Source organism: Zonotrichia albicollis, chromosome 7, assembly GCF_047830755.1.
Source record: "Zonotrichia albicollis isolate bZonAlb1 chromosome 7, bZonAlb1.hap1, whole genome shotgun sequence".
In the NCBI taxonomy this organism is placed as follows: domain Eukaryota; kingdom Metazoa; phylum Chordata; class Aves; order Passeriformes; family Passerellidae; genus Zonotrichia; species Zonotrichia albicollis.
Window position 1 is genome coordinate 9,087,420 of NC_133825.1, and position 26,811 is coordinate 9,114,230.

At 54.6% G+C, this 26,811-nt stretch overlaps 2 protein-coding genes across 2 annotated transcripts in view; one reads left to right on the top strand and one right to left on the bottom strand.

Moving 5' to 3' along the window:
• LOC141729585 (uncharacterized) overlaps positions 1-26,811 on the top strand; it is a 413,938-nt gene that overhangs the window by 128,551 nt on the left and 258,576 nt on the right.
• On the bottom strand, positions 7,882-8,814 carry LOC141729526 (olfactory receptor 14J1-like). The gene has a single exon (XM_074544234.1). It carries the CDS (start codon positions 8,812-8,814, stop codon positions 7,882-7,884), a length of 933 nt encoding a protein of 310 aa, XP_074400335.1.

Here is a 26,811-nt window from a genome sequence, read left to right on the forward strand (position 1 = left end):
AAATTTCTAACTCATAGGTTTTAGGTTAGATTAAATAGTGCTAAGTGCTGTTCTTTTGCTAAATTGGGGAGTTGAAAGTACCAGTTAAAGTTAAGGTATAAGTAAAATCCTGTTAAGTTTGACCTCTGTTAAGCTTTTGGCCCATATTCCTTTTGTCTTTGCCCTCACTGTCCTTGTGTCTCACACATACCCAGGAAGAGTTCTTGCCTGATTTCTGCTTTGATTGACTGAATTTGGTTTGGTTTTGTTGTTGCCTTATTTCCTTGGTGTGCCTGAAGTGTCCAGTCAGGAGCCGAGTGACTCTTGCCAAGGAACTTTGTGCTGCTGTCCCTTAATATTAAATCTGGTTTTTGCAGCTCCCTTGCTGGGGATTTTTCAGAACTCTCAAGCCCTCGTTCGTAACAGGGTGAAGGAGCCCTGGCCCAGGCTCTGGCCCTGGGGGACACGGGGATGCTGCTGGGGGTCCCTGTCCCCCTGTGCCACCCCCAGGGCCCTGGCCCCCCGTCCCCGTGTCAGGCTCTGGGGTCAATCTCGTGGAACATCCTCTGGGGGAGGCTGCGGGACCAGGGGCAGGGGGACCCAGGGGGACAGGGGACCCCACTGTGCACAAGCAGGGTTGGACTGCTCTGGGGGGAACTGTGAGGGGGGCTGGGGCAGAGTGACCTCCCCAGTGACCTCACACAGCCATCTGTGATGCCCCAGCCCCCTATGATGCCACACAGCTCTTTTGCAATGTCACACAGTCATCTGTGATGTCACTGCCTCTCTGTGACATCACGCAGCACCCTTGTGATGTCACAGAGCCAGCTCTGGGATGTCACCCTGGAATGTCATGCACCTGCACTGTGATTTCACAGAAGACTCTGTGGTGTCAGAAAGTCACTATGTGATGTTACAGCCCATTCTATGATGGTACTTAGCCACCCAGTGATGTCACAACCCACTCTCTGATGTCATAGAGCCAGCCTCTATAATGGCAGGAACTGCTCTGTGGCTGCTCATTTTACCCTGTGATGTCAAAGACAGTTGTGTGATGTCACAACCCCTTCAGAGATGTCACAAAACTCTCTCTGTGATGTCATACTGCTACTCTGTAATGGCACAGCACACACTTTCAGCTCACAGCCGTCTCTATGATGTCACACAGTCATGCCGTGATGTCACAGCCTGCTTTGTGATGTCACAGAATCCCCTCTGTGATGCTGTACCTGCTCATTTACCTCACACAACAAAATGTGTGCTGTCATAGCCCTACCTGAGACCTCACACAACCCACTCTGTGCTGGCCTTGGCATCTTGGGGACCACCTCTCATCTGCTTTCAAAATACCTGGGGGCCTGTGCTTTTCTTCTCATTGAAAAAAACATCTCTCAAGTCCAGGCATCCTTGGCCAAAATTGAGAATCAGCCTCCAAAATTCCTTATATCCAAGGATATCTCCCAGAGAAAAGCTGCCAGGTCTGTCCAGGTTCTCTTGGTTTCCTGAGGGCCAGATCTCATCTGCCTTTGAAACACTGGGGGTCTGTGCTTTTCTTTCTGTAGAAAATAACTGTCCTTCTTGTCCTGATGCCCATAGACAAAAGTGGGCTTTGGCCCCCCAAATTCTGTCTTTCCAAGGATTCTTCCCTGACCACAGGTCTGGCTGGCCTTGGCCTCATTGGTGCTGCCTCTAATCAGCCATTGAAACACTGGGGCTCTGCCTTTTCCTTCCCATGGAGAACTGTCATTCCAGTCCAGGAACCCATGGCTGAAATGGAATTCCACCCCCAAAACTCCCTGAATATCTAAGGGTTACTGTAAGACAAAAACTGCTAGGACAGAGAGGTCTAGCTGGCCTTGGCTTCTGGTGGCTGCTTCTCGTCTGCTTTCAAACCGTGGGGTTCTGTGGTTTCCTTCCTATAGAAAAGAACTGCCCCTCTTGTCCAGGTGCTCCTGGCCTCAAGCACTTGACAATTTATAGGGACATGGGAGCCCTGTGCTCAGTGGGGTGGGGAGTGAGGACAGCAGAGGAGAGCCCTGGAAGGGACTGAAGGGTGGTTTCAGAGATGTTGGATCCTTTTCACATAGTAGAAAACAGCCAGAGAAAGAAAGAATTAATTCCAAAGGCACCTGAGGAGACCCAGACTGGACACCAGGATAAAGGAATTTCCCTTCCAGGGCAGGGCTGTGGTGCAGCACGTCCCCAGCAGGAGCCTGGAGCAGCCCAAGGCTTTGTGTGGGCAGGCAGAGGCAGGCAGGAGGCAGAGCTGTCAGCAAAGGAAGGGCCCAGCCAGGTGGGGCAGCCGGGGGATGCCGACAGCCTGCAGAGACAGAGGCGCAGGTTTGCTCAGCATCAGAGACACCTTTCCCTTGCTTGTCCCCACCTGTCCTCACTGTCACCAGTTCTCTCCTCTCCCTTGAACACTTTATCAGTCTTGTGCCGCACAGGGATCTATTTAAAGTACAAGAAACTTCAGTATTTCAATCTCACTTCGAGTTCTTGAGAAGTTCTTTGAGCCCAGTCTGAGGGCCTGGGTCTGATGCAAAGAGCACCAAAGCCCCAGAGGGTCATTAAAGTCCCTGTGCTGTGTCTGTGCTGCTGAGCTGGGCTGGGCTCCTGGCCCAGAGGCAGCTCCTGGCAAGGGCAGCACTGCAGAGAGACAGCTCTGGGCAGGAGCAGCTCCTGTGCACAGCCCAGCAGGGCTGGGGCACGGCCAGGGCCCCTCAGGGACACCAGCAGGGCACAGACAGAGCTCACAGGGGCTCAGCACTGGCAGGGGCTGTGGCATGTCCCAGAGGGGGCTGTGTCACAGCAGCTCCTCTGTGGCTGTGTCATAGAGGCACAGAGCAGCTGTGATGTCAGCAAGGGGCTGTGTGACAGCACAGAGTGGGCTCTGTGAGGTCACAGATTGGGCTATGACATCACAGACTTTTTTTGTGTGAGGTCATTGAGCAGCTACAGCATCATAGAGGGGATTCTGTGACATCACAGAGAAGGCTTTGACATCATGGCATGGCTGGATGACATCCTAGAGAAGCCTGTAAGGTCAAAGTATGTGCTGTGACATTACAAAATGCCAGTATGACACTATAGACATTTTTGACAACAGAGATCTGGCTGTGACACCACAGAACAGACAATGACATCACTTGGTGACTTTTTGACATCACAGTCTTCTCTGACATCACAGAGTCTTCTCTGACATCACAGCACAGCTGTATGACATAACAGAGTGATACCGCAGAGCTGGCTCTGAGACATCACAAGGGTGTGATGTAATATCCCAGAGTGGGCTGCGACATCACAGGAGGCTGTGTGATATCAGAGGTGCTGTGTGACATCACAGGGACACTGTGACAGCAAAGGGGCAGAATGACATCACAGGGACAGTGTGAGGTCACTGGGGAGGTCACTCTGCCCCGGCCCCCCTCACAGCTCCCCCCAGAGCAGTCCAACCCTGCTCGTGCACAGCAGGGTCCCCTGTCCCCCCGGGTCCCCCTGCCCCGCAGCCTCCCCCAGAGGATGTTCCACGAGATCGACCCCAGAGCCTGACACGGGGACGGGGGGACGGGGTCCTGGGGGTGGCAGAGAGGGACAGGGACCCCCAGCAGCGTCCCCGTGTCCCCCAGGGTCAGAGCCTGGGCCAGGGCTCCTTCACCCTGTTACAAATGAGGCCTTGAGAGCGCTGAAAAATTCCCTGGCAAGGGATCAGCCGAAACCAGATTTAATATTAAGGGACAGCAGCACAGAGTTCCTTGTCGAGACTCACTCTGCTACTGACTGGACACTTCAGGCACACCAGGGAAACAAAGCAACAACAAAACCAAACCAAATCAAGGCAATCAAACCAGAAATGAACTGAGGACTGCTCCTGGGCCTGTGTGTGTGTGTGTGTGTGGCACAAGGACAGTGAGGGCAAGGATAAATGGAATAAAGAGGTAAAAGCTTAACAGAGGTCAAACTTAAAAGGACTTCACTGATACCTTAACCTTAACTGATACCTTCAACTTCACAATTTAGCAAAAGAACAGATAATAACAATATTTAACCTAACTTAAAATCTATGACTTTGCAATTTAACAGAGGAGTAACACTCAACAATTTTCAATATAACTTATAACTTATAATAAATGTAACAACTTAGCAAAAGAACAACTCTTAGCAGAATTTAATTTAGCTTAGACCTTGGGATTTAACCTTACCTAAAGGCCTGACTGACTCAGCTATCCAAGGCACTCCAACCCGTCAGAGAGCAGCATTTCTGCCACATTTCCCCAGCACAGGCACTCCTGTGTGCACACAGACACAAAGAGTCAGTGCAAGGCATCTATGAGCAATTCCCCTGAGGGCAGGAAATGCTCACTGTGGATCCTTTGGCATCTCCCCAGCAAAGGGCAAAGGGTTGAGCCTGGAGGAGTGGGGGGATCGGCCCAGGCTCCGTCGCTGTTCAGGATCCCCGAGTGCAGCAAACGGGAGAGTTCCCGGCTGGGAGAGGCCCCACTCAGAGGGAGTCGCTGGCCCAGGAGAGCTCCAAGGCTCCTTTTGGAGCGCTGTGTGCAGGGCCCCAAGAGAGGGGCTTCAGTCCCAGCAATGGCTCATCCTGGCCGCACTTGGCATCAACAGCTTTCTTTGGCAGTGTGAGAACAGGGATGTTGTGCCACTGAGGGAACAAAAGCAGTTCCCAGGGCTGCTCCTAAAGGAACCAGGAGCAAGTTGGGCAGCAGCAGTGCCTGGAGCAGACAGTGTTTGTGATGAGCTGCAGAGGAGCTGAGCCCAGGGGCTGTTGGCCAAGGCTGAGGCCCAAGGAGCATTTCTCAGCTGGCAGGGCGGCCTGAGAAGGGGAGGGGGGAATGCAGCAGCACAGGGCCCATGGAACCAAGGGAGCATTGTGACTCTGTGGGACCTGTGAGACCAAGGGACCATTGTGACATAGTGGGGTCCTGTGAGACCAAGGGACCATTGTGACACTGTGGGGCCTTGTGGAATTGTGGAGAGCACTGTGACATTGCTGGGCCTCATGGGAACAAGGGACTGTTCTGACTCTGTGTGGCTCCATGGAATGTAGGGATCATTGTGACACTGAGAGGTCGCATCAAACCAAGGTCCATTGTGACACTGTGGGGCCTCATGGAACCCTGGAGACCATTGTGACGTGACACTTTGTGGTGTCGTGGAACCAAGGGGCTATTGTGACACTGTGAGACCCCATGGAGCCCAAGGTCCATTTTGACATTGCAGGTCCTCATGGAACCATGGAGAGACCAGTAGGACACTTCACAGCCTCATGGAACCAAGGGACCCTTGTGACACTCTGGGGTACTATTGAACCAAGGAGATCATTGTGATATTGAAGAGAGTCATGGAATCATGGAGACCATTGTGGGCTTTGGGAAACCAAGGGGTATTTAAGGCTGACCACAAGGCAAGAACACATCTTAGCCCTACCTCCTCCTGGAATTTCTGTCTGAACTGTGCTGGAATCCCGAAGTTGGTAGCTGTGTGTATGCTTCTCAGAATCTTATTTTTCTTTCTCTCTCTTTGAGAGAGAGAAAGAAAAACACTTCTTCTATTTTTGTCTTCTAGCAAATTTTGATTAACTTAAAATTGAACAGGCTAAAAGTTTGTGAAGTTGAATGGGCCAAAAATATTGCTTTGAAAAGTGTTTTTTTGTTGATTGAATTTCCTATAACACCGTTTGTGAAAATTTCTTTGATTTTCTGAAGTTGCCAGTAAAGGCTGTTTTGTTGTTTTGAACTCCAGAGAATCTCTTATTGATATTTCTTAGAAGATCCAACTCAGTGTACACAAAAAATAGAATTTCCTTTTAAATGTCTCCTTGAGAGACTTGTTTGGGAGATGGGGGTCAGGGCTTGCCTGTCCTGCTTGGCACAGCCCAGGCAGGGCTTTCCCAGCCACATTCCACACTCCATTTCCCAGCTGGAGCCGCTGGTGCCTCTGAGTTGTGCTGCCCCAGCCCCAGGGACGCTCTCCTTGTCTGCCCATTCCCCCACAGTCTCTGGGCAGGGATGGCCTCAGTGAGGGCTGCTGACATCCTCAGCACCTTGGAGGCTACTGCTAAATTTTCCTGCTCCAGAGGATTGTTCAGCCTTCAGCACTTCAGTGCAGGAATTCAGTGCCCCAGGGCTCATTAACATCCAGAACACCTTAACAAGCCAAGCCTCTGGGAATAATTTGATTTTAATTTTCAAATCTTTTGTGATTATTTAGATGAATTCCAGTAGTGCATTCAAGTTGAATAGATTCTATTTAAAGAGACAGTGAGAAAAGATTTCTTTGGTCCAATTTATGTTTCTTTTCCCTGTTAATTTATTGATACATGCAATCTCCAGCTGACACTGAATCCAAGTACCTCCTCGTGCAGTCTGAATAGATGTGAAAATCAAGACCCTTTATGGCTGACAATCAATCAGACTCTGTCCCTACCCCCACCCCAACATTTCCCCCATCCAAGCCCTGGCACTCAGAGCAGCCTTGTGCAAATCTGAGCTCCCTCCAGCCCAGGCTGCACCTGCAGCTTTCAGCTCCTTGGCTTCAACTCCCACCTGCTTTCCTTGGAGAAGGAGCTGCCTGAGACACAGAGGGATGTTCATTTATTGTCAGCAAACAAAGCCAGGGGAAGGCTCAGCACCATCAAAGGCAAAAGTCGTTCCTCTGCTGGATATTAAATCTACTTTCCACAGCAGGCAGTCTCAGAGCAATGGAAAACACCTTCTCTGCCCAGCACAGATCCCAAAGTCCCCCAAACCCTCCCTGCCCCGATTCTGCCCAGATTTGCTCTTTGCACACGAGTCCCATGCTGAAGTCAGGAGCTCCCTCTATGCCCAGAGGGAGGAAAACACAGAAAATGGATGAAGAGCTCTCCTGTGAAGAGCTAAGGTCCAAGTGTCCCTGCGGTGGGAACCACAACTCATCAGGTTTGTGTCCTTTGGGCTCAGGGCCTGGTGGCACTCAGAGGCACAGAAAGGTTTCTTGCTAACAAACACAAGCTGAACATTTGAACTGTTTAATAACCATCGCAGCTCTTCTCTCAGCTCTCTGGGACATCCCAGCAACATCTGATGTCCACCATCCCAATGGGATTTCTGTACAGGAACAGTTATATTCAAAGATAAAAGAAAAGGTAATTCTCTGATGGATATAAGGGCAATTAAGATGTAGACTAATGTGGTATCTATTTGAACTTCAGAAAGTCTGGGCGACTCCCTGAAGCTCAAAGCATGAAGCCAGTTAATTGAGAGGCACTGGAATGACCAGAGAGCATCAGGAGAAGGAAATCTGGGAGGAATGGAAAGGGCATTGATGCAGCCGGTCTAGTGAGGAGATGTCTTTAGACATGGCCATTTTAACAGGAGAGCTGGAAACACCTGAGGGAAGAGGGTCATGAAATATTGCACTGAATAATGGTGACATGATTAGAGAGGAAGATCAGCATTTCTTGTGCTGCTAGCACTTCAGGCCTTACAGCAACACCAGGGCCACCAGGGCAGCGGGGCAGGGCCACGGCAGCAGCACTGGCAACACCAAGTGCTGCTGCTGCTGCTGGGCACAGCTGCTGGGCCAGCACTGATCTGCCCCCAGCTGTGCACATAGACATTGCTGCTGCAGCTCCAGGGAAGGGAACAAAAGGGCATCTCTGCAGAAAACTCTGCTGGGAGATCCTTTAGCTCCTTTAAAGCAACCAAGTGTGTACCCCATCATTGACACCATCTGTGGCTACAGGAAAAGTGGAGAGAAAATGAATAATGGCACAAACAATGACCTTTCTATGTGGAAAATATGGAAAAAAAAAAAAAACAAAGAAAAAAACACTCACAACCAAACCAACAAGAAGTATCAAAGATTACTTTTATTCCAAATGATTTCCAGAAATTGGCCAGCAGTTTAATGCTTCTGAAACCACCCAGTCATCAGTCTCCTCACTGCAGCCTTGAGCTCCTGGTTCCTCAGGCTGTAGATGAGGGGATTCAGGGCTGGAGTAACCACTGAGGACAGAAGTGAAAGGGCCAGATCCAGGGATGGGGAGGACATGGAGGGGGGCTTCAAGTCAGAAAATGTGGCAGTGCTGAGGAACAGAGAGACCACGGCCAGGTGAGGGAGGCAGGTGGAAAAGGCTTTGTGCCGTCCCTGCTCAGAGGGGATCCTCAGCACGGCCCTGAAGATCTGCACATAGGAGAAAACAATGAATACAAAACAACCAAGTGCTAAACAGATGGAAAACACAAGAAGTCCCAGTTCCCTGAGGTTGGAATGTGAGCAGGAGAGCTTGAGGATCTGTGGGATTTCACAGAAGAACTGGCCCAGGGCATTGCCATGGCACAGGGGCAGGGAAAATGTATTGGCTGTGTGAAGCAAAGCAGTGAGAAAGGCACTGGCCCAGGCAGCTGCTGCCATGTGGGCACAAGCTCTGCTGCCCAGGAGGGTCCCGTAGTGCAGGGGTTTGCAGATGGACACGTAGCGGTCGTAGCACATGATGGTCAGGATGGAAAGCTCTGCTGAGATGAAGAACACAAAGAAAAAGAGCTGTGCAGCACATCCAGTGTAGGAGATGTTCCTGGTGTCCCAGAGGGAATTGTGCATGGCTTTGGGGACAGTAGTGCAGATGGAGCCCAGGTCAGTGAGGGCCAGATTGAGCAGGAAGAAGAACATGGGCGTGTGCAGGTGGTGGCCGCAGGCTACGGCGCTGATGATGAGGCCGTTGCCCAGGAGGGCAGCCAGGGAGATGCCCAGCAAGAGGCAGAAGTGCAGGAGCTGCAGCTGCCGCGTGTCTGCCAATGCCAGCAGGAGGAAGTGCCTGATGGAGCTGCTGTTGGACATTTGCTGTGGCTGGGCATGGGGATCTGTTCTTGGAGAAAGGACAGTGACAAGTCAGCAGAGGCTGCTTGGAGCCAAACCTGGGCCATTCCCTGCAGACTATCCAACTGGGACTCACCCACCCTTGTTCCTGCTCTGGGAAAACCTTCACCCAGGTCCCTGCCTGAGCTCCAGTTGTGTAACAGGGCAACAGGGTAGCTATAGATCTAGTGGTGTCAGGAACTCACGTCTTAAGAGAGGAACCCACTTGCCGTGGCAAAAAGTCTAAATATGGACCACAATGGGCAAATCCAGACCAGCTTTTTTTATTGTTAGCACATTAGTCTCAGAACATTGTTACAATGAAATTAGATGTTAACAGCTTGCTGGCCTAATGGGAAATGCCCCCGAAGGTGGGGTCAAACGGAATGACATAAAATCATCTCAGTTTAGATTTCAGCCAATCACACAAAAACGAGACATATTGACAAGCTTTCCATCTAACCTTATAAAACATACGTAATGGTAGTTAAAACAAAGACTATTTCATAAGAAACAAAGAACAGAGCTCTATTCACAGTAACCTTCTAAAGATATACATTAAATAAACTTGTTGCCATCCTAAAGCCAAATCTACAAAGTCTTATTGTTATTTGTCACGTCTACTGCTTGAGAAACTTTTCTGCTTACTTGAGAAACTTTTCTGCTGTAACAGAACTTCAGGCCACATCCTGAAGCCTAAATACTCTTTTTTAACCATTTCCTAAAAACCCTCTGACTTTATAGATTCCAAGAGTTGTGCTGGCTGAGTTTGCCAGGAGCAGCTAGGCCTGTCCATGGGGGCCCTCAAGGAGCCATCCCTGCCCTACTGCCCTGGGTTTGTGGCCATGTGGCAGAGGGACAAGGCTGGATAGTCAGGATTTTTAAAGGGAATCACTCCTAACGCAGACAGGTTTGGTAGCATGTGCACTCCTAGTTTTATAGGACATGGATAGCAGGAGCTGTTTTAAGGAATTCTTTCTACCCACATATAATTCCTGGCTCTCTGAGGTCAGAAATTGCCAGCATTTCTGCTGCACTCAGAGTTTGCCACTGAGAGATGTGAGAGGCAAAGGATTCCCTGTGGCTGAAGGAAAATGCAGGGCTGGAGGGGCTTGTTCCCAATTGCCCTGGCTTTGCACCTTTGGCTGCAATGAAAGCACAATCACACTCCTGGGTCACCCTGGGATAAACCAGACCGTGCCCAGAGCAGAGGGATCCCTGCATGTCTCACCCTCTCTAAAGGTCTCTGGGCAAGGTCTCAGCACCCCCTCGTGCCAAGGACACTCACCGCTCCCTTGGCAAACCCAACAGCATTTCCTCAGCTGTGGAGCTCTGCCCTTCCCCGTGGGACATTCAGGGAACTCCCAGAGGCTCTGGCACAGATTTGCACCCAGGAGGGCAGCTCAGAGCTTGGAAGGGCACAACAAGGAGATCCCTGGCTGTGCCCATGATGGGATCTTGGAGAGGGGGCTCAGCTCATTCCCCTTTCCCATGGACTGCTTTGCCCACAGCCCCACTGGTGCCCGGGAAGCTTGGACACCCCATTCCCATGGACAGCCCTGCCTGGCAGGAATGCCAAGGGCAGTGCCTGACTCAGCTGCTGCAAATGCCAGAGCCTCCCTGAGAATGGCAGATAACAGTGACAATATCAGGGCAGGGCAGAACCAAGAGAAGATATTGTGGTGCTGTGCCTGAGAGGGCAGGGCAGAGACAGCCGGGCACTCAGGACAGTGTTCCCGTGCCCAGCTGTGCCCGGCACCTCCCACACACCAACAGTGCCCTCATCCTGCCCCCAGCACTGCTCTCTTCAGCCCCCTCTCCTTCCCTGAGCATCTCCCTGGGCCTGGACATTCCCTCCTGAGAGGAGCCTTGTCCCTGCCAGCGCTCACAGAGCCCATCCCAGCCTGTGTGCCCTGGCCGGGGCCCTACAGAAACCTGCCTGTGTGCAGGGCCCTGGCTGGGGCAGGCTCTGTGTGCAGCTGGGCAAGGGCAGCTCAGGAGAGCCCTGCTGGGCCCTGCAGAGGTGATGCTGCTGCTGCCCAGGGCTGAGGAGTGGCTGAGGGCCCTTTGGGAGGCTCCCAGCAGAGTGATTGACCAGCTTTATTTATAGTTCTGCAGTCCCTGTAAATGTTCAAACATTCCTTGGATGATCCTCTGTGTCCCTTTCAACTCAGAATGTGCTGTGATTCTGGCATTACAATTCCTGCCCTGATTCTCTCATCCCCCTTTTGTCTATAATCAAAAAAGAAAAAACCCCTTGCAACAGTGTTAGAACAGTAAAGTAAAAACCAGATGTCAATTGGAAGCTTCCAGGTGTCCCAGTGGGGATAGGGCACACCTCGGGCCTGATTTCAACAATTTATTAAGGTTGATTAATTAGGATATTTAACAAGAACATCCAATAGGAGATTCAGTTGCCCCAGTTACACACCCCTGGCTCAACCCATTGTAATATGTCCAAAGGCTTCTTTGTCAAAAACTTTTATTTATGACTGCTCACATTCTGGTGAAAAAATAAAATGTTTTTCTAGATTCTCTTCCTGATAAAAAGACTATACAGTATTTCAGGAATGTTTTTAGACAATCAGCTTCTTTTATAAAATCTAAGAGAAAGGTTAGGAAATTTATTAAAGTTATTTAAGGATTATAGTTATATAAATATATAATAGTGTTTAGTAGAGTTAATTAAGATTTTAATAGAGTAATATAGAGTTTAATAGAGTTAAATAAGGATTATATATTTATAACTATGTAATAGTAATTTATAGAGCTATGGATATATAAAAATGTATAAAAAGTAAAAATCTTTTTGCCATCATCCCAACTTTCCCATCCTTCTCCATGCAGCAAATTGAAATTACTCTCAGGAAAGCTCCTGATCTTTACAGCAATCCCAGGCTTACCTTCTTTGGGAAGTGCACTCTGGAGCTGTGCCCAGGCTGGTCTGGAGCTGGGAGCAGCCCTGCCCCACCCAGCCCCTCTCAGCAGCAGCCCCTGCCTTGCTCAGGGTGGCTCCTTCCCCCCACAGCTTCTCCCCAGCGCTGGGAGCAGCTGCCAGGGCTGGCTGAGAGCTGTCCCTGGCAGGCAGCAGAGTCCCTGCCCCAGCACCGCGCCCTGGGCTGCAGGACCCTGCTCTGCAGGACAGCCCTGGGCACCCCTGGCTGCAGCCCCGGCTGCTCAGCCCTGCAGCAGAGCCTGGCAACAGGAGCTGCCTTGGGCTGCATCAGCTGGGGCAGCAGGGAAAGCCAGCCCTGCCCTAGGACCACAGCCCTGCCCTGGATCAGCTCTGAGAGCCCTCCTGAAAGGTCCTAAAATCTGTGGGATGTGCCAGCTGCAGGAGATCCCCGCAGGAACGGCAGCTTCTCTTCCCACAGCCAGGGAATGACTGTTTCAAACCTGGGATAATTTCTGCTCTAGTGAGCCCTGAGTGAGCTCTGCTCTGTGCTCCCAGCCCAGGCTGAGTTTAACCCCTCTGTGCCTTTGTGCTGTGCCCGGGGTGGCTGCAGGCAGAGCCCCAGCCCTGCTGGGCTGTGCACAGGAGCTGCTCCTGGCCAGAGCTGTCTCTGCAGCGCTGCCCTTGCCAGGAGCTGCCTCTGTGCCAGGAGCCTCTGTGCAGGTTTTTCAAAGGACTTTGGGTTTGGCTTTTGCCTTGGAGTCTCTGAGTGGTTTGTGCAATCATGACCTCCAATTATCTGCTGTAATTAGTCCCTGGAGTGGCTTTGTCAGTAACAACACTCAGTAGAGCTCATTAATACTTCAGGGTATTTCAGTTATTTTAAGCTACTTGGTGTTTTCCTTTTGATACAGACTCTGGGAGAGGTTTGTGCAATTATGACCCCAATTATCTGCTTTAACGAGTCCCTTGAGAACTTCATACTGAAACTTAGTGGTGCTCATTAATACTTTAAGGTACTCAAGGTTTTTAAAGCTATTTTAAAGATTTAAGGATACTTTTAGGTACTTTTAAGGATTTTTCTTTCCACACTAAGTCTCTGAGAGGTTTTTGTGCCATCCTGGCCTCCAAATCTCTCCTCCAAAGAGTCCATGAGGAGCCTGTGTTGAGGATGGACATCAGTATGACCCATTCATGCTTTGAGACACTTTGGGTGTTTTCTCTGACTTTTCCTCCTGGAAAGGTTTGTGCCATCTCCTCTCAGGCGATGAGGTTCCAGTGCTCAGGTCAAAATGCACCACGGGGCTCATTAGGATCAAGCAATTCCTGACAAACCATGGCTCTGCCTTGATTTCCCTCTGCTCTCATGCAGTTCGTCAGGAAGGTTTCCTTTTATGTTTTGGTTCTCCAATTTGAGATTTCTTGGTGAATGCATCAATTATTGTGGTGTGTTCAGTTTTGGCTGATTACCAGTGCACTCACTAGAATATACTTACTCATTTCCTGCTGTGAGATAGGATTAGGAGAAAGGCAAAACAGGCTCACAACTTTAAAAGGGTATAAAGAAAAATTTATTAATAGCAACTAAAAGAAAGAGTAATAAGAATGTTGGGATCAGCGGGAGAAATGCGGCACGCAATATGAGTGATCAGCAAATATTGAACTTTATTAATAGGCACACATCTTTATGTCAGTGTTAATTATGCTCATACATATTGCAAAGGCGAGCTCACTATTGGCTAGTAACTTATCAGCCAACTACGCCTACTTCTGCATTCTTGTGGATATTTTATTGAAACTTTTCTTCCTATCCCAAAGATGTTCTCCCCTATCCTGCTGTTGCACCAAGGACAAAATGTCCTTGCCTGTCATTGGACACTGACTACTGACTCCTATAGGGCATGGAGACTGCTCCTGACCAGCACCTGGACATTAGATTCAAGTACAGGAATCTGACAGAATGTATTTCTAACCTGCTGCCTATTAAAATGACCTCAGAAGAGAAAAGATGGATTATATTGTTGAGATAATTCCTATATCAACCCACTGAAATTTGCATGTGGCAGAGAAGCATTTTAGTAGAGTGCAGACCCATGCCCTCCTGTTAGCTCAATAAAAGGGCATTTGCAAGGCAATGCATTTGTCTGCTGATTTCTTTGAATTAGGGAGACCCCTCAGGACTGCTGTATCCTGAGGGAACACTGCTGGCCATCCCCTGTGTGTATCTGCAAAAGCTTCAAATCAGCTGCCCCAGCTTCCGGGGCCTCTCTTGGCCAGCATCCAGACGTGGATGCAGGGCTGCTGCCAGGCACTGCTGGGACCCAGTGGGACAGGACTGGCTGTCTCGTGTCCACGGAGCAGCCCTGACACAGCCAGGGCCATCCCGAAAGCAGACAAATGCTCACGGGTCAGCAGAGAGGAACAAGGAGCACTGGGCTGCTCTCAGGGTATCTCAGCATGGTGCTCCAGTGGGAGAAGCAGGCTGGCCACCCACATTCAGGGCATCCCCTGGATCAAAAGGATGGGCATTTTGTCCTTTTCATCCCTCCAGCCCATAACCAGGCCTGAACTCTCCTCTTCTGGAGTGGAGTTTTTCCAGTTACAGTCAAATTCCCACCAGTTAAACCATAAAGTTTCCTTCATCGTCTGCTCTTCATTATCTTGTTGATGTGCACAACAGTGGACCAAATATGGCAGGGCCTTAGACACGACTTTGGTCTTGACACACAGGCTCCTTGTCCCACTGCTGGCCTTCAGTGTGCTCAACAAGACTGTTGAACTGCACAGTTCTGTGGAGCTGCACCTTCAGCACAGGGACCTTTCCAGCCTGAGCTGCCCTCGTTCCTCTGGGTCTGTGGGAGAGAATGGCAGCAGGGGCCAGTGTTTCCCAGGGCCCCGGATGTGCTTCAGCTCCACAGGGATGCAGGCAAAGTGAAGAAGCCAAACTGTTTATTAATGGAAGTAAAGGGAGGAGTGGGGAGGGAAGAAAGGGGACAGGCAGGGTCTGGGGGCTGGGGGGAGGCACGGAGCTGTCAACAGGCAGGGAGAAGGCAGGAGCTATGGGAGCTTCCCATAGGTTCAGCTGGGCCAATCATCAGCTGTGCCTGAAGCTCCAGCTGGTCTCTTCTGGTCTCTTCTGGCCTCTCAAGGTGATCTCCTCTTCCATGGTGTTTTTAGGACTTTTAGGAGCAATGGTTCTTCTGAGCCACCAGATAAACGTAGTTCTGCAGATCTCTCAATGATTCTCTGCTGAACGACTGTGTTCATTTGGGAAGGGCTGTCATCTCTTCTCAGGCCTTGAAGGGCTGGAAGAGAGATGAGCAGAGGCACAGTCAGAGCCTGGATCTGCACATAGCCAAGGAGGCCTTCCTGCCAGGGCCATACCCCCCACCTTTTGCCATGTACAGGAGGCAGCAGGAGACAATGGGATCAGCCAGAAGGTGCTAGCCACAAATGTCCCCCGCACAGGTCCTGTCCCTGAGATCTCTCTGTGCTTGTCCACACAGGGGGTGAAGCCTGTCGCAGCCAGGGCAGGACGTGCAGTTCCCCCAGTGGCAGCCCCCGCTGTCAGCCCGCTGCCCGCACTCACCCTCATTGAGGAGCTGGAGCTCTTCCTTCCGGCCCATCGTGACCATCTCGGCCATGCCTGTGAACACAGAGCCTGTCACGGCCCCAGCGGCACAGCTCCCTGCCAGCGGCGCTGCCGGCGCTGTGGCCACACGGGCTGCTGGCCCGGCAGGGCTCAGCCCGCGCCCTTGCCGCACGCTGCCGCCCCAGGGCACGGCTGCCAGAGGGCGGCAGCAGCAATGCCCAGGCCAGGCGGGGCTCCACGGCGCCGGCCCGGCTGGCGCTGCCGGGGCAGCAGGCGGGGCTGGGGCCGAGCTGCGGCGGGCCGGGCTGGGGAGGGAGCCCGGGCTCCAGACTCACCGATGATCCTGACGGCCGCCGCTCGCAGGGGCTCCTGTGGGCTATCCAGGTAGCGCAGAGCCCGGCGCAGGTGCTCGGCCGCTCTGCTCCTGTCCTCTGCCAGCTGCAGAGAGCGGCAGGAGGGAAGGGTTGGCGCGGGCTCAGCCCCTGGGCCGGGCGCTGCCTGCGCCCATCGCCGGCCTCGCCTGCCCGCACAGCCCTGAGGCGCGGCCAGCAGCCGCTGGCCAAGGGCTCCCGAGGGCAGGGGACAGAGGGCCAGCTGCCGCCCGGGGAGCCGCGGTGCCGCCCCGCAGCCCCGCCGGGCCGGGGCTCCATGGGCACCCGGCTCGGGCCCACGGGAGCCTGGAGAAGAGCCCGCCCGGCCTCTGGCTGCAGCAGCGGGCACAGCTGTTAGCCCCGCACACTGAGCACCGCCCTCAGGGACCTTCTCCAGGCTGAGCCTGGGGCTTCCAGGCCCTCCTTACCAGGACCTCGGTGAACTCTGACAGCTGCCCCTTCTTCACCAGCTGCTTGAGCTTCCTCCTCTTCAGGAACCTTGCCACACAAAGCAGCGTTTCCCAAGAGGCCTGGAGGGCAGCAGAGACCCAGAGATGGCCCCACAGGCCAAGGCAGAGGACCCACATCCCTGTGCCAAGGCCTGCAGGAGGCTGCAGTCCATGAGGTGCCAGGGCAGGAGGCAGCCAAGCCCCCTCCCCGAGATCCACCTGCATCACACAAAACCTCACCTTTGCCACACACTGGTTCTCATCATGGCAGTGGAAGAAGAGTGGAAGGAGGCTTTGGCTCAAAATCTTTGCAAGGGGCTTTCTTCCCTCATCCACTACCAAGTCCATCACCCTGAAGAAGAGCTGAAGGGAGAGCACTTGCACATAGCTGTTGTCCTGGAGGAATGGAAGAGGATGAGGCCTTTAGACCAATTACTCCAGGCTCACCTAGGCAAAGTTTCTGGGCAGCAGCCAGTGCCTGCAGCTGGGGACACAGAGCCTTACATGGTCAAAGAGCAGCAGCAGTGCCTCAGCCAGCTTTGGGGCAGTAGTGCTGGATACCAGGATGTCTGCCTGGAGCACATTTGTGAACACATGGATGGACATGCTGACCACCTCTCCATCGGCATCACCCAGCAGCTCCAGAAGGCTCAGAGACAGACTGCACAGTCTGCTGGCCTGTGTGGAACACAAGGCTGTGCTGCAAAGCCATGGACGGCTGCACCGCCAGCACCGCCCTGGCACTGCAAGCCCACCCTGCTGCTGCAGGGCCCGCAGGCCAAAGGCCTGACGCAAAGCACTGGGGCAGGTGAGGCAGGAGAGCTGGGAGCAGCTGCCTCAGCTCCTGAAGCCCTGCACACCCAAGGGGCTGCTTTCCCCAGCGCAGCTTCCGCCACTGCCCCCTTCTCACCATCGAGGGATCCTTGCTGAGACCCACGAGGCCTCTGAGCGCCACGCGACGCTGCTCCCTGCACTCCATCTGCAGGCAACTTGACATGATCTTCACAAGAGTGCGAGCACATTTCCTCAAGTCCAGGCACTCAAGGACCTGAAAGGCACAGGGCAGTGACAGGGGAGCCATCCAGCAGGAGCCCAGAAGCGCACAGGCCCGGGCCCAGGCAGCAGCACAGGGCGTGGGCACCGTCCCAGGCAGCTGTGGCTGTGAGAGGGCACAGAGCTGGGAGGCAGCTCAGCGAGGCAGCACTGGCCACCAGGCTCACCTCCACAAGGAATGCCAGCAAGGGCAGATCCCACCTTGGCTTTTCACTGCTGAGCAGCAGGAGAAGGCAATATGCGACATGGGAACACAGGGGGGTCAAGTCATAACGCATCTCCCTGGCATGGGGAAAAAAGGAGACCGTGAGGTGGAGGGAAAACCTCTCCCAGGACTGACTCTGAGAGGTCTGGTCTTTCCCCAGCATCCCTGGAGGGGATGTGGGTGCTCTGGGAAGTGGCCCCTTCTGGGCACTCTCCTCTCCCAGCCTTTTTCAGGCTCCTTGGCCATCCCTCAGTGATGAGGCTCTGTGGCCCATGACCACAGGGACTGTGTGGAGCACAGGGCACAAATGCCAGGGGCAATGGGGAGAAGGGGGTCTCACCTGGCCAGCAGACCCATAGCATAGTGCTGGGTGTCAGCAAACAGCAGCGTGTCCCAGCCACACTTGCGCTCCATAGACATCACCACGTGGTCACACTGCAGCATGTAGAGCAGAACCTTCATGGCCTGCACTGCAAACCTGTGTGCAGAGCAAAGGCCAGGTCACACTGGGAGCACTGGCACTGGCCACAAGGGCATGGGAAGGACAGGAGGACTGGGACCTGTTAAGCTTGATGGGAAGGCAGTGTTCCTCCTGGCATGCTCTCCAGAAGGTATCAACTTCCTCTGGTGGCATCTGCTGTGTAGTGATGACAATAAGGAAGAGCAGTGCCACAAACAGTTGCTCAGAATAAGGGATCATGGCCTTTTTGCATTCAGGCACCTGGACAGTCACCCAGAGCACCAGAGTTGCCTGCAAAAGAAGCAGCCCAAGACAGTGCTCAGTGCTGAGGTGTCCATGGGGCAGGGCCCAAGGGCAGACGCAGGAGGAGCAGCAGGCTTGGTGCCTCCTGAGCCTGCCCCTAGCCCAGGTTTCAGCCCAGTGACTCCAGCACCGAGAGGACTGAGAGCTACTGGAGAGGCGACCTGGGGGTGAGCATGGGCCCAGAAACTCACAGCCAGGGCAAAAACGTCCCTGTCGTCCCCATCAGAGGTGCATGCGCTGTGCAGTGGCCAGTCCTCCATTACACGAATCAGTGTTGGCAGCACTTTCTCCATTGTTACTTGTGAGGAGCCAATGGTTCTCCATATGATTGCAGCAGCTCTGTGGGATCAGATCTCTGTGTCAGGGGCATCTCAGTCACAGTACATTGCCCTGTGCAGCTGTGGGAATGCAGATGAAAGAGCCCCAGTGCCCTGAGGGGCAGGGGGGGAGCATTGGCAACAGGCTTGGGAAACAGAAGGGCCCAAGGGTCCTGGACCTCTGTGCCTGTCTGGCAGAGCCCATAGCACAGGCTGTGCAGGGCCATGGGCCCTAAAGGCTGGTGAGCCCTGAGCTCTCCAGGCACCTGGGCCCTGTACCTGTCACATGTTGGGGCACAGCGCAGGAGGGTCAGCACCACGTCAGCAGGCTGTTCTTCAGCCAGCCTCACAATGTCCCTTTGCAGCCTGGCATCCGCAGTGCCCTGGGACAGTAGAGTCAGGTGGATGTTTCTTATGATGGCTGGCACCTGGAGGAGACAGGTGGTAGATTTTGAGTGCTGTCCTTGGGAGCAACTTCCCCAGCTTCCCCCAAGAAGTGCTTCCCTTCCCGCCACACTGTGCTGGCCTCAAAGGCTGAGGGGGCCCAGTGACCATGGCTTGAGGGGACACACAATCCTGGGAAACCTCCAGGCCTGGCCCCAGGCTGCTTACCTGCTGCTGAGAAGGAACAGCACTCTCCTCAAAAAAATCCTTAGTGGGAGCATGAATCCCAGTGAGAGTGGGCCTGGTGCCAGTATTCGAGATGCCTTCAGTCTCTGCAGTGTTGGTGTTTATGACGGCCACATCCTCAGTCACTTCCTTGTGGGCCTTTGCCCTGTCCTCATTCATTGCAGCCTCAGAGTTTTGTGAGCGCTCAGCCGAATCTGGGCTGACATCAGGCTCTGCCTGGAGCTCGGTCAGCCCCGAGTCAGGCTGGGCTGTGCCCTCAGCTGCTGTGGTGCTGCTCTTTCTACGTGGTCGGATGTGCAGGAATTTCCGGAACCTCTGCAGGAGAATAAAGGGCAGGGAAGCCAGGGATGCTCCGTGGCATGCTCCAAGCGTGGTGCTGGGCTGAGCAGGGACAGCAGGCCCAGCCCAGGTGGGGGTGGCTGCAGGTACCTTCAGGGTTTGGCGCAAGCAGCCACGGCTGGACTTCTGCTCTTGTGTCTTGTCCAGGGCTGCATCTGGCAAAGAGCGAGTGCAGCCAGAGATGAGGGGCTGCGGGAGAGCCTGGAGAAGACAACCCAGCCCTGCGCTCCCAGGCAGGGAGAGCTCCAGCATGACCCAGGGGATAGAGCATGGCCATTGTGGGGTGTCTGTCCTGCCCCTGTTTCATCCTGTCCATGGGCATTTCCCCAGGGGATGAGATGAGATGAGATGAGATGAGATGAGATGAGATGAGATGAGATGAGATGAGATGAGATGAGATGAGATGAGATGAGATGAGATGGGATGGGATGGGATGGGATGGGATGGCATGGGATGGGATGGGATGGGATGGGATGGGATGGGATGGGATGGGATGGGATGGGGCCAAGCTGGCTGTACCCATCAGCCCTGTGGCCCAGCTCTGCTACTCACCATCCTGCAGTGTCTGGATATGCTCTGGATCTTCAGGCTGTTGTGCTGGGGCAGCTCCAGGGCTTCTCTTTTTTTTCCCCCTGAACACTTTCAACAAGCCGGGGAATCTGGCTGCCATGCCAGAGTGTGTTCTTGAGGGCGCCCTAAAAAGAGATGCCTCAGAATATTGCCAAGTCAACAACTGCAGTTGTGCCTTCAAGGCACCTGAAATAGGGAAGCCTCAGGAAGGCTGCAGGACAGGAAGCCCTGCACTCTGGTCTTGAGGGCACCTGCCACAATGACAGGAGGCTCCTCCTAAGTGATTCAGGTGACCAAATCCCACGGTCGATGGCACTGGCCACAGGAATGGCAGATGTCTCAGAAAAGCTCCGAGTCACAGAGTCCCGCAGTCTGGCCTCAAGCTCAGCTGCAGGAATAACGCTGCGGAAAAGCTCTGGGAGAGACAGAAACGAGTGTGCTGTGTGGGGGCTCCTCACAGCACTGCTCTGTCCTGTTCTGTCCCGTTGCCTGTTCTGAGCACCCGGGCAAGCTTCTATTTCCTTGGACACCGGGTTCCATTCCATGCAACGGTGACTGTGCTGCAGCTTACCACCCAGGGCCGTTGCACAAACTGCCACCTGCCCTGAGGCTGCCCCCAGCCCAGCCAAAGTGGCCCAGGCTGGAAGGAATCCCTGGGCCCAGGTGTCTAAGGCAGCCCCACAGGATCTCTTGGAACTGCTCGAAACATCAGCAAAAGCTGCCCTGCTCTGTGAGCTCAGGGCATTTAAGAATCCTCACTTCAGGAAAGCTTTCCTTCCCATTGCTCAACTCAAGTAGTTCCAAATTTTGCAAACTTCTCCAATTAATAGCCATGGCCAGAGAATGGGAATGGTTTGGAAGTTTGTTCCCATCTCAAAGCAGCAACTCATTTGCCTTAACATCATCCGCTGGAAGTCACTTTACAAAACATAACACTACACAGAGCCAAAAAGAAGGCCATTCTTTGATTTGCAAGTGGTTTTCGAAGAAGGGATTATAATCTCCTAATTCTCTTAAGGACTAAAAACTGTCAAGGAGTGAAAGACTACTCAGTGTTACAAGAGTAACCAGAACAAATGAGTAGATGGCAAAAGGGCTAATTCTCCCCAGTACCAATATCTAAGTGGCCAATAAAGTACAACTCTCCCTTCTTGTTCCCTGCAGGAGAAACAGCACCAGTAAAAAAAATGGTCACAGATATTCTTTCTGCCCTCCATAACCAAAGCTGTGCTAAAGCACAGATGCTGCCTTCAAACTGACTCAAATTCCAGGCCAGACCTCTCACCTTCCAGACAACTTCTTCCCCAACACGCCCCCCAACAACCACCCCTAAACGCCCCCACAGAAGCCCTCAACACCCCACCAGGAGCCCCAGCTGTGCCCGTCCCTCCGCAGAGCTTTCCCAGCCTCCAGCAGAGCCCCTGGTTCCCTGCACGTGCCGTGGGATGGCACTCAGGAGGATCTGCTCCAAGGCCTTCCCTGGCTTGGAGCAAAGCCAGGCTGCCAGGCCTGTGGTTCCTGGATCATCCTTGCCAGCGAGCCTTCCTGTGCACGGCTGCTCCATGGGCACATCTGCACTCAGCTTGGACTTCTCCACTCAACCAGGGCTGCTGAGAAAGGATCCAGAGCAGCCTGGCAAGCTGTTTCTCCAGCTCCCTCTTCACTCTTGGGGGAGCTAGAACATCCCACAGGAAAGCAATTGGTGCCACAAGGAGTGGGTGGCATCAGGCAGCTCAGGACTGATGAGATGCCCCTCAGGACTGCTGTATCCTGAGGGAACACTGCTGGCTGTCCCCTGTGTGTATCTGTAAAAGCTTCAAATCAGCTGCCCCAGCTTCCGGGGCCTCTCTTGGCCAGCATCCAGACGTGGATGCAGGGCTGCTGCCAGGCACTGCTGGGACCCAGTGGGTCAGGACCGGCTGTCTCGTGTCCACGGAGCAGCCCTGACACAGCCAGGGCCATCCCGAAAGCAGACAAATGCTCACGGGTCAGCAGAGAGGAACAAGGAGCACTGGGCTGCTCTCAGGGTATCTCAGCATGGTGCTCCAGTGGGAGAAGCAGGCTGGCCACCCACATTCAGGGCATCCCCTGGATCAAAAGGATGGGCATTTTGTCCTTTTCATCCCTCCAGCCCATAACCAGGCCTGAACTCTCCTCTTCTGGAGTGGAGTTTTTCCAGTTACAGTCAAATTCCCACCAGTTAAACCATAAAGTTTCCTTCATCGTCTGCTCTTCATTATCTTGTTGATGTGCACAACAGTGGACCAAATATGGCAGGGCCTTAGACACGACTTTGGTCTTGACACACAGGCTCCTTGTCCCACTGCTGGCCTTCAGTGTGCTCAACAAGACTGTTGAACTGCACAGTTCTGTGGAGCTGCACCTTCAGCACAGGGACCTTTCCAGCCTGAGCTGCCCTCGTTCCTCTGGGTCTGTGGGAGAGAATGGCAGCAGGGGCCAGTGTTTCCCAGGGCCCCGGATGTGCTTCAGCTCCACAGGGATGCAGGCAAAGTGAAGAAGCCAAACTGTTTATTAATGGAAGTAAAGGGAGGAGTGGGGAGGGAAGAAAGGGGACAGGCAGGGTCTGGGGGCTGGGGGGAGGCACGGAGCTGTCAACAGGCAGGGAGAAGGCAGGAGCTATGGGAGCTTCCCATAGGTTCAGCTGGGCCAATCATCAGCTGTGCCTGAAGCTCCAGCTGGTCTCTTCTGGTCTCTTCTGGCCTCTCAAGGTGATCTCCTCTTCCATGGTGTTTTTAGGACTTTTAGGAGCAATGGTTCTTCTGAGCCACCAGATAAACGTAGTTCTGCAGATCTCTCAATGATTCTCTGCTGAACGACTGTGTTCATTTGGGAAGGGCTGTCATCTCTTCTCAGGCCTTGAAGGGCTGGAAGAGAGATGAGCAGAGGCACAGTCAGAGCCTGGATCTGCACATAGCCAAGGAGGCCTTCCTGCCAGGGCCATACCCCCCACCTTTTGCCATGTACAGGAGGCAGCAGGAGACAATGGGATCAGCCAGAAGGTGCTAGCCACAAATGTCCCCCGCACAGGTCCTGTCCCTGAGATCTCTCTGTGCTTGTCCACACAGGGGGTGAAGCCTGTCGCAGCCAGGGCAGGACGTGCAGTTCCCCCAGTGGCAGCCCCCGCTGTCAGCCCGCTGCCCGCACTCACCCTCATTGAGGAGCTGGAGCTCTTCCTTCCGGCCCATCGTGACCATCTCGGCCATGCCTGTGAACACAGAGCCTGTCACGGCCCCAGCGGCACAGCTCCCTGCCAGCGGCGCTGCCGGCGCTGTGGCCACACGGGCTGCTGGCCCGGCAGGGCTCAGCCCGGCCCTTGCCGCACGCTGCCGCCCCAGGGCACGGCTGCCAGAGGGCGGCAGCAGCAATGCCCAGGCCAGGCGGGGCTCCACGGCGCCGGCCCGGCTGGCGCTGCCGGGGCAGCAGGCGGGGCTGGGGCCGAGCTGCGGCGGGCCGGGCTGGGGAGGGAGCCCGGGCTCCAGACTCACCGATGATCCTGACGGCCGCCGCTCGCAGGGGCTCCTGTGGGCTATCCAGGTAGCGCAGAGCCCGGCGCAGGTGCTCGGCCGCTCTGCTCCTGTCCTCTGCCAGCTGCAGAGAGCGGCAGGAGGGAAGGGTTGGCGCGGGCTCAGCCCCTGGGCCGGGCGCTGCCTGCGCCCATCGCCGGCCTCGCCTGCCCGCACAGCCCTGAGGCGCGGCCAGCAGCCGCTGGCCAAGGGCTCCCGAGGGCAGGGGACAGAGGGCCGGCTGCCGCCCGGGGAGCCGCGGTGCCGCCCCGCAGCCCCGCCGGGCCGGGGCTCCATGGGCACCCGGCTCGGGCCCACGGGAGCCTGGAGAAGAGCCCGCCCGGCCTCTGGCTGCAGCAGCGGGCACAGCTGTTAGCCCCGCACACTGAGCACCGCCCTCAGGGACCTTCTCCAGGCTGAGCCTGGGGCTTCCAGGCCCTCCTTACCAGGACCTCGGTGAACTCTGACAGCTGCCCCTTCTTCACCAGCTGCTTGAGCTTCCTCCTCTTCAGGAACCTTGCCACACGAAGCAGCGTTTCCCAAGAGGCCTGGAGGGCAGCAGAGACCCAGAGATGGCCCCACAGGCCAAGGCAGAGGACCCACATCCCTGTGCCAAGGCCTGCAGGAGGCTGCAGTCCATGAGGTGCCAGGGCAGGAGGCAGCCAAGCCCCCTCCCCGAGATCCACCTGCATCACACAAAACCTCACCTTTGCCACACACTGGTTCTCATCATGGCAGTGGAAGAAGAGTGGAAGGAGGCTTTGGCTCAAAATCTTTGCAAGGGGCTTTCTTCCCTCATCCACTACCAAGTCCATCACCCTGAAGAAGAGCTGAAGGGAGAGCACTTGCACATAGCTGTTGTCCTGGAGGAATGGAAGAGGATGAGGCCTTTAGACCAATTACTCCAGGCTCACCTAGGCAAAGTTTCTGGGCAGCAGCCAGTGCCTGCAGCTGGGGACACAGAGCCTTACATGGTCAAAGAGCAGCAGCAGTGCCTCAGCCAGCTTTGGGGCAGTAGTGCTGGATACCAGGATGTCTGCCTGGAGCACATTTGTGAACACATGGATGGACATGCTGACCACCTCTCCATCGGCATCACCCAGCAGCTCCAGAAGGCTCAGAGACAGACTGCACAGTCTGCTGGCCTGTGTGGAACACAAGGCTGTGCTGCAAAGCCATGGACGGCTGCACCGCCAGCACCGCCCTGGCACTGCAAGCCCACCCTGCTGCTGCAGGGCCCGCAGGCCAAAGGCCTGACGCAAAGCACTGGGGCAGGTGAGGCAGGAGAGCTGGGAGCAGCTGCCTCAGCTCCTGAAGCCCTGCACACCCAAGGGGCTGCTTTCCCCAGCGCAGCTTCCGCCACTGCCCCCTTCTCACCATCGAGGGATCCTTGCTGAGACCCACGAGGCCTCTGAGCGCCACGCGACGCTGCTCCCTGCACTCCATCTGCAGGCAACTTGACATGATCTTCACAAGAGTGCGAGCACATTTCCTCAAGTCCAGGCACTCAAGGACCTGAAAGGCACAGGGCAGTGACAGGGGAGCCATCCAGCAGGAGCCCAGAAGCGCACAGGCCCGGGCCCAGGCAGCAGCACAGGGCGTGGGCACCGTCCCAGGCAGCTGTGGCTGTGAGAGGGCACAGAGCTGGGAGGCAGCTCAGCGAGGCAGCACTGGCCACCAGGCTCACCTCCACAAGGAATGCCAGCAAGGGCAGATCCCACCTTGGCTTTTCACTGCTGAGCAGCAGGAGAAGGCAATATGCGACATGGGAACACAGGGGGGTCAAGTCATAACGCATCTCCCTGGCATGGGGAAAAAAGGAGACCGTGAGGTGGAGGGAAAACCTCTCCCAGGACTGACTCTGAGAGGTCTGGTCTTTCCCCAGCATCCCTGGAGGGGATGTGGGTGCTCTGGGAAGTGGCCCCTTCTGGGCACTCTCCTCTCCCAGCCTTTTTCAGGCTCCTTGGCCATCCCTCAGTGATGAGGCTCTGTGGCCCATGACCACAGGGACTGTGTGGAGCACAGGGCACAAATGCCAGGGGCAATGGGGAGAAGGGGGTCTCACCTGGCCAGCAGACCCATAGCATAGTGCTGGGTGTCAGCAAACAGCAGCGTGTCCCAGCCACACTTGCGCTCCATAGACATCACCACGTGGTCACACTGCAGCATGTAGAGCAGAACCTTCATGGCCTGCACTGCAAACCTGTGTGCAGAGCAAAGGCCAGGTCACACTGGGAGCACTGGCACTGGCCACAAGGGCATGGGAAGGACAGGAGGACTGGGACCTGTTAAGCTTGATGGGAAGGCAGTGTTCCTCCTGGCATGCTCTCCAGAAGGTATCAACTTCCTCTGGTGGCATCTGCTGTGTAGTGATGACAATAAGGAAGAGCAGTGCCACAAACAGTTGCTCAGAATAAGGGATCATGGCCTTTTTGCATTCAGGCACCTGGACAGTCACCCAGAGCACCAGAGTTGCCTGCAAAAGAAGCAGCCCAAGACAGTGCTCAGTGCTGAGGTGTCCATGGGGCAGGGCCCAAGGGCAGACGCAGGAGGAGCAGCAGGCTTGGTGCCTCCTGAGCCTGCCCCTAGCCCAGGTTTCAGCCCAGTGACTCCAGCACCGAGAGGACTGAGAGCTACTGGAGAGGCGACCTGGGGGTGAGCATGGGCCCAGAAACTCACAGCCAGGGCAAAAACGTCCCTGTCGTCCCCATCAGAGGTGCATGCGCTGTGCAGTGGCCAGTCCTCCATTACACGAATCAGTGTTGGCAGCACTTTCTCCATTGTTACTTGTGAGGAGCCAATGGTTCTCCATATGATTGCAGCAGCTCTGTGGGATCAGATCTCTGTGTCAGGGGCATCTCAGTCACAGTACATTGCCCTGTGCAGCTGTGGGAATGCAGATGAAAGAGCCCCAGTGCCCTGAGGGGCAGGGGGGGAGCATTGGCAACAGGCTTGGGAAACAGAAGGGCCCAAGGGTCCTGGACCTCTGTGCCTGTCTGGCAGAGCCCATAGCACAGGCTGTGCAGGGCCATGGGCCCTAAAGGCTGGTGAGCCCTGAGCTCTCCAGGCACCTGGGCCCTGTACCTGTCACATGTTGGGGCACAGCGCAGGAGGGTCAGCACCACGTCAGCAGGCTGTTCTTCAGCCAGCCTCACAATGTCCCTTTGCAGCCTGGCATCCGCAGTGCCCTGGGACAGTAGAGTCAGGTGGATGTTTCTTATGATGGCTGGCACCTGGAGGAGACAGGTGGTAGATTTTGAGTGCTGTCCTTGG